General features: G+C 33.9%; 1 protein-coding gene across 5 annotated transcripts in view; it reads left to right on the forward strand.

The window, feature by feature from the left end:
- Nucleotides 1-6,859, forward strand: part of LOC106873450 (dystrophin) — a 562,674-nt gene that overhangs the window by 103,390 nt on the left and 452,425 nt on the right. For all 5 annotated transcript variants that reach the window (XM_014920808.2, XM_052976364.1, XM_052976366.1 and 2 more), the window contains one exon: nucleotides 4,968-5,150. In XM_014920808.2, the coding sequence (XP_014776294.2) occupies nucleotides 4,968-5,150 (183 nt within the window). The remainder of the gene's footprint in view (nucleotides 1-4,967; nucleotides 5,151-6,859) is intronic.

Here is a 6,859-nt window from a genome sequence, read left to right on the forward strand (position 1 = left end):
CCCCCCCCCCCTTCCATATATTCTGATATTATGCTACAGAGTTTAAAATTGACCATGAGAACTTTCCTTTGCCAATGACCTAATTCTAAGAGCTGAATCTATCAAAGAATTAAAAATCATCTAAACATGGAAGCAAAGGTTTAATATTAATGGTCCTGCAAACAAACCAATGAAAATCAAAAAAATTTAGTTAGCAGGAAGGAAGACAAAACTCTGCAGCCATCTCAGAACTGACCAAACTGAACATGAGGAAAAGTAGTATGTAGGAATTCCATACTGTGTGCCTAGTATAAATTACTGATGCATGAAAGGTGCCATCAAGCTGATTGATACACAAAAAGACTTCTTATGTAATGTAAAAGGTGCACAGGAGTAGTTAGCAGTAACTGCTCTTATAAAATATATTTTTTCAACTGCTTGGGTGGCTTCTTAAAAGTAGTTGATTTCTAGTGTTATGTAAAATATTTTGATAGCATATAGCTAGAGTAAAAGTAAGGTGGAAAAAGTCCAGGGAACTATTATTTCTTTTGCCAACAAAATTATTCTTTCTCCAAGTGAAGGTGAGAGGCAAATTGTATGATGCTGTTGTACAAAGTGTGATGTTGCATAGTGGCAAAGCATAGAACATTGAGGTTTATTTCATTTTCAAACCAACCATTATTATCAATGGTTGTTGTGTCATTACATTGCTTTAAATACTTCAACCTCTTTCATATTTGTGATTTAATCTTAACCTTATTTAAATCGCTACATAAAAGTGCCTTACTGTTAAGGAAATATCAAATCAGATGGCTAAGATATTGTAACATCTATTATTCCTTTACACTTGTACTAAATTTAGTTTCATTTGGTCTATTCTAATATATGGTCAAATGATTACTGTTAGGAAGAACTTCAAAGTATTCAAAATTTACTCAAATAATTAATTACTACAGTTGTTTTGTTTGCAGTGAATGATCCAACTTATGCCAATATAGTGAATGAATATAAAATGTTATAAACAAATAACTGTCATTTCTAATGTTATTTAACCATATTCACTTTTCTTTTTATATTCAATATGGCTTTCACTTGCCAATCATTACTTAAAAACATACTAAGACAAAATGAAAAAAAAATTCCTCCTCCTTTGCTCAAAATATTCCGTTTTTATTTACTTAAATTCTAGTTTCTCATATTGGCTTCTATGATGTGTGTGCACATATATGCACATTCAATTAAATGAATATTTTCTCCTCCATTGATTGATGATTTAATTTCCTCAAAAGATTTCTTCTTTTTTATGTCATTGAATGTCTTATATTGTTATATGAAAATCATTTTGTAAAAATATTCTGCTCACATTGTTGAGGAGCATATGCTGTAGTTTTATATAATCTACTGCATTCTTGTAAAATTCAAACCAATTTTTTTTTTGTCTCAAAAATTGTCTGAATGTCTAGGAAGTGATTGGGTTATTTAATTTTCTGGTATTCATAGACAAAATAATACTGAAGCATAAATGAAATAATGAAACACTTTGTTATACAACTGTAGATTCACTTCAAGAACCTATTAGGGTATTCTTATGAATTTAAAAACAAAATTAAAAAAGCAGCTTCTAGTGTTAACACAAAGTAGAACATACTAGTTCTATAACTTGCATGTTCTATTTTATTTACTGTCAAATTTTTTAGGATATTCTGATTATGAATTTAAAAACAAGAAAAAAAAACAGCTTCTGGTGTTAACACAAAGTAGAACATACTAGTTCTATAACTTGTATGTTCTATTTAATTTACTGTCAAATTTTTTAGTGAGAGAAAATCATAATTGGGATTGAGCTATGAACCCCCCCCCCACCACCACCACCAATCCTGAATCAATTTATATTCATTTTTTAATACTAATAATCCTTTCTGCTATAGGCACAAGGCCTGAATTTTTTTAGGGAAGGAGGTTAGTCAATCACATCAGTCCCAATAGTCAAGTTGTATTCAAGAATAATTATTTGTAACTGCTTGTATGTAATGCAAGGAAAGATGTTTTCTTTCATATGAGTTGTATTTTAAACTGTTTATCATTTCATCATGACGAAAGATTATTACACAAACTTCTTAATTCTTTTACTCATTCAAACTTACTTGTGTTTTGATTATCTCTCATTCTCTCTCTCTCTCTTTCTCTCTCTCTCTCTCTCTCTCTCTCTCTCTCTCTCTCTCTCACTCACTCACTCACTCACACACACACACACACACACATATGTGTGTAGATGTTTTGAAACTATCACTAGGCCAGCAGAGTTTATATAGCAAGCATTAGGACAAAATCAACAGCAATCCCTTTCTACTTTGCTCATTGTCAGTCTTTATTTAAATATTCCCTTATTTAGTGTATGTGTGTGATTGTCATTTATAAGAGATGACATCACTCAAGAATAGCAAAATAATATCATCTCTAGGATACACTACAAATCAGTTTGTGATGTTACATCATATTTATGTACTTCACCCTTCAGGTGTACACTTAGTCTACAACCATTTTTACTTATTTTTATCTTTTACTTGTTTCATTCATTGGATTGTAGCCATGCTGGAGTACCACCTTAAAGGGTTTAGTCAATCAAGTCTCCAGTATTTATTATTAAGCTTGATATTTATTCCATTGGCCTCTTTTGCAAAACTGCTAAGTTACAGAAATGTAATGAGGCCAACACCACTGATGGGAAGTGGTGGGGGAAAACACACACACATTAATATAATGGACTTCCACACATTTTCTGTCTACCAAATCCACTGACATGTCTTTTGTCAGTCTGGAATTATAGTACAAGACACTTACCCAAGGTGTTACCCAGTGTGATTGAACCAAAGAACACATGGTTTGGAATCATGCTTCTTTACCACACAGCCACAGTATATTTCTTAATGTATGTGAAGTGTGTGTGTGATAATATATAATTATAAAGGTGAGTGTAAGTTAGACCCTGTTTTAATAAACATGCAATTTAGCTTAGCTGCAAAAAGTAAACAAAGTTATTACACTACAGGTTTATCTCTACATGTGCCAAAAAGAGGTATCGATTTGACTAATTTCAGATTTTGTTAAACTTTCATCAAAGAAACATAAACTACTTATTTTCTGCTCAGTGTGCAAATTTGAAAGGTCAATTTTTGTTATTTCAAATTTGTATTCAAAATAAATGGCTAAAAGCTACTAATCTCTATGTGTGCAAAAAATGTGTTCCCGTTTCTTCTCTAACCACTTTACAATATGTGGTGAGTGCATGAGATGGCACCAGCATTTGTGGGGTTGCTATGTACCTTGCACAACAGAGTCTCACTCCATTCTGTCATCTCATTCATTTAGAGCAAGGGTTCTCAACCATTTTTTTATCTGTGGACCCCTTGACTACTATTTCATTCTGCTGGACCCCCAGAGCCATTTAATGTTTAAAAACAGTTTTATAGAAACTTCTTTCAAAATTCCTATATTGTTTTTCACACATTAACTCATGTAGGTTGAACTATAGAAAATGTTTGAGAAAGAAACCTGTTTCTTGCAAAACATACCCAATGCATACAAATACATCAATGCTATTGTGGGTCCCTAATTTACTATTTTGTTTGGACCCTCCCCCCAAATCTTATATGGTTCCTCAGGGGCCATATGGACCCCAGTTGAGAACCACTGATTTAGGGCAATCTGAATAATGGAGCAAATAGAAGAGAAGGTAAATTAGTGAACATGAATTTGGGTAAGAATGGAAAAGCAATATTGTAATTAGGGAAAACATTAATAGGAGTGACTGAGGAAGAGGACAATGAAGGAGAAGAGGCAGTGGTAGATGGAGTAATGGAAGAGAAACAGCAATGTCAGTGTATTAGGAGAAACAATGATAACAGATGGTAATGAGGGAGAGAAAGAGAGAGAAGGGTTAGGATAGTTGTATCAGTCAGTAATCAGCTGTGAGAGAGTTTGATGAATGTCAATAACTAGAGAGCTGGGGAGAGGTAGTAGTGGCTTGCAGTATAGGCAAATAATGTTAGTTGGTAAGAGATGAATCATCCTAGAGATAGGCATTCATATAAGAGTGTGATGGATGCTAATAGAAAATAACTTTGAGGAGAAGAAACACTTTTCACTGAAGATTGTCTTGTTATCAACATCCAATATCTTTAAAATATACTCTTGAAGTGTTTACATCATTTACAGTCTCATCTAGTTTCTGCAAATGTCTTTCTATTGCTATATCAGATTGGTCAAAATATGCAGTAAAGTCTTCTTCCACTAAGACTACAACAATAGATTCTAAAATTCTTAATCAGGAGATGATGAAACCTTATGTAGATGTTAAGTGTGCCAAAGGAACTGGAGAAAAATAATAAAAGGAATCGTTAACATTTTCTTTGTCCTTAAACCTAACTTCATAATTTTTTAACAAATAGTTTTTTCACTTTCATATGGATGCTCCACATCAATATAATTGCAAGTTAAGCCTCTATCATCAACAGAGTTTCTAACTTAGTTTGATATTTTGCTTAATAATTTAATATCATTTAAAATTATTTTCCATTTATATTAATTAGAAATGTAATGCCTCATGACCTGTTAAATCAGTGTGTACTGCTTACTTTTTTCAGTGTTATAGACAGATCAGCCAAACTGGGCTTATCCCTCTTCAAAGTTAAATTCACATGCATAAACCCTATCTGTAAATTTGAAGAGAAGCAACTAGAGAATTAGTTATGTTCAATTTCAATTTTAATTCATTTACAAACTCCACTTCACAAAATATTTCCCTCTACTCTACAGACAAAAGTTTTATTTTAATACCCAGGGAATTACATAGAATTCTAAATGAAAGTGAAATTATTTTGTTGTTGATCCATGCAGTTATTCTGTTACATCTTCAAATTTAGCTATAACCATAGAAGCAATTATTATTATAATTGATAGGTTAATGATATACTTGCTTTCTTCTTCAGACTGTAGAAGATGAAATGTTGAAACGACAAGGAGCTTTATCTGCTATTTTGGACATTACTAATCAACTGAAGAATATGGCAGATATCGGTATGCTTGAAGATGCTACATTAAAAGTGAATGCACTTAAACAGCAATGGAATGAATTTGAAGAAATTTTAGCAAAACAAAAATTACAATATGAGGTAAATTCTTGATTTTCATAATTTCTTTTTACTTCCATTTGGCGATGTGGTGGTAGGGAAGATCTACCCTCCAATGTAAGAATGACAAATTGCTTATTAAAATAACTGTGGAGATGATGGGGGTTGAGGGATGTGTAATACATCATTTGGTGGCTCACTCAGAATTCTCTTGTTAAGTTTCCACCTACTGACCTATTCTTTATCCTCTTCTCTATCATCCTCTTTCCTATTCACTGTAACATTCCACCTGTGTAATGAGGAAGGCATGTTGTCAGTCCGTATTTGATCCCTCCACCATAATCCATTGTCGCCATACCTCTTTTCCATTATCACCCTTCTATCATTCTGCCTCCCTTTCAACACTATACTTTTATTACAAAGATTAAATCAGTCTGTATTCATTACCCTCTGTCATTACTCTCTACCACTATCATTCTCTCTCCTCATATGATTTCTAGTTGACATCAACCACTCCCTTTATCATCTATCTTTCTTGCCTCCGTCACTTGCACTCTTCTACCATGACACATCTTTAAATGCTATCCTACCAGACTATTTTTATTTAACCTCCTAACATGACATTTTTATTGCTATCTCATCACATTATTTTCTATTTAACCTCCTATCAACTGCCAATATGTATCTATCACTGTCTCCTATCTCTCTACTTCTACCATCTTAACACTATTTCTTCCATCATTCTCATACCATAGTCTTTTTCACCCTTGTAGTGATTACTCCCTTTCTAATTTTCACACTCTTTGTCACTTTAAATAATCTGAGACTACAAAGAATACTCTTTAATCTTACAAGGACTAAGGCAACTTATTGTATTGTTTCACTTTATTTTCTCTTCTCTCACCTTAGCTTCCACTCTTTCTCCTCTATTTACCCTATCAGTCTTCCTTGCCTCAAGAAAATGGATGCAGTGGGGAGAAAGAACACTAGTTTGAAGAAATCAAGGCAATGTTCTCTCCCCCTTTCTCTTGCTTGTGTCACTATAAAATACACCAGGTACACTTTGTGAAATGCTTGATTTTAGGAAGAGAATCCAGCCATAGAAAACATACAAAAAGAATGGAGCATGTGATTTGTTGCCCTCTAATCTCTGTAGGAGGCATGTGACTTTGTAGTATGGGGGTTGTACTTGTGATTGTATGATTATGATCCCGTGATATTGTGTTCTTGAGCAGGACACTTCATTTCACATTGCTCCATTCCACTCAGCTGACAAAAAATGGGTAAACATGCAATGGACTGGCATCCCATCCAGTTGGGGAATATAGATATGCCACAGAATCTAGGAAACCGGCCTTATGAACCTTTGGCTCAGGAAAGACCTATGATGTAATTTTTTTTTAAATTATGTCTAGGAACTGAAAAATAACTGAATCAAGCTGATAAGCCATCCAACCTATATCAGTGTTGAAAACAAACATAAAATGATGCTGATGATATTCATCTGCTTACAGAAATTTAGTGTGTATCATCATCATCGTTTAACGTCCGCTTTCCATGCTAGCATGGGTTGGACGATTTGACTGAGGACTGGTGAAACCGGATGGCAACACCAGGCTCCAGTCTGATTTGGCAGAGTTTCTACAGCTGGATGCCCTTCCTAACGCCAACCACTCAGAGAGTGTAGTGGGTGCTTTTACGTGTCACCCGCACGAAAACGGCCACGCTCGAAATGGTGTCTTTTATGTGCC

Source organism: Octopus bimaculoides, chromosome 2, assembly GCF_001194135.2.
Source record: "Octopus bimaculoides isolate UCB-OBI-ISO-001 chromosome 2, ASM119413v2, whole genome shotgun sequence".
Lineage (NCBI taxonomy): Eukaryota > Metazoa > Mollusca > Cephalopoda > Octopoda > Octopodidae > Octopus > Octopus bimaculoides.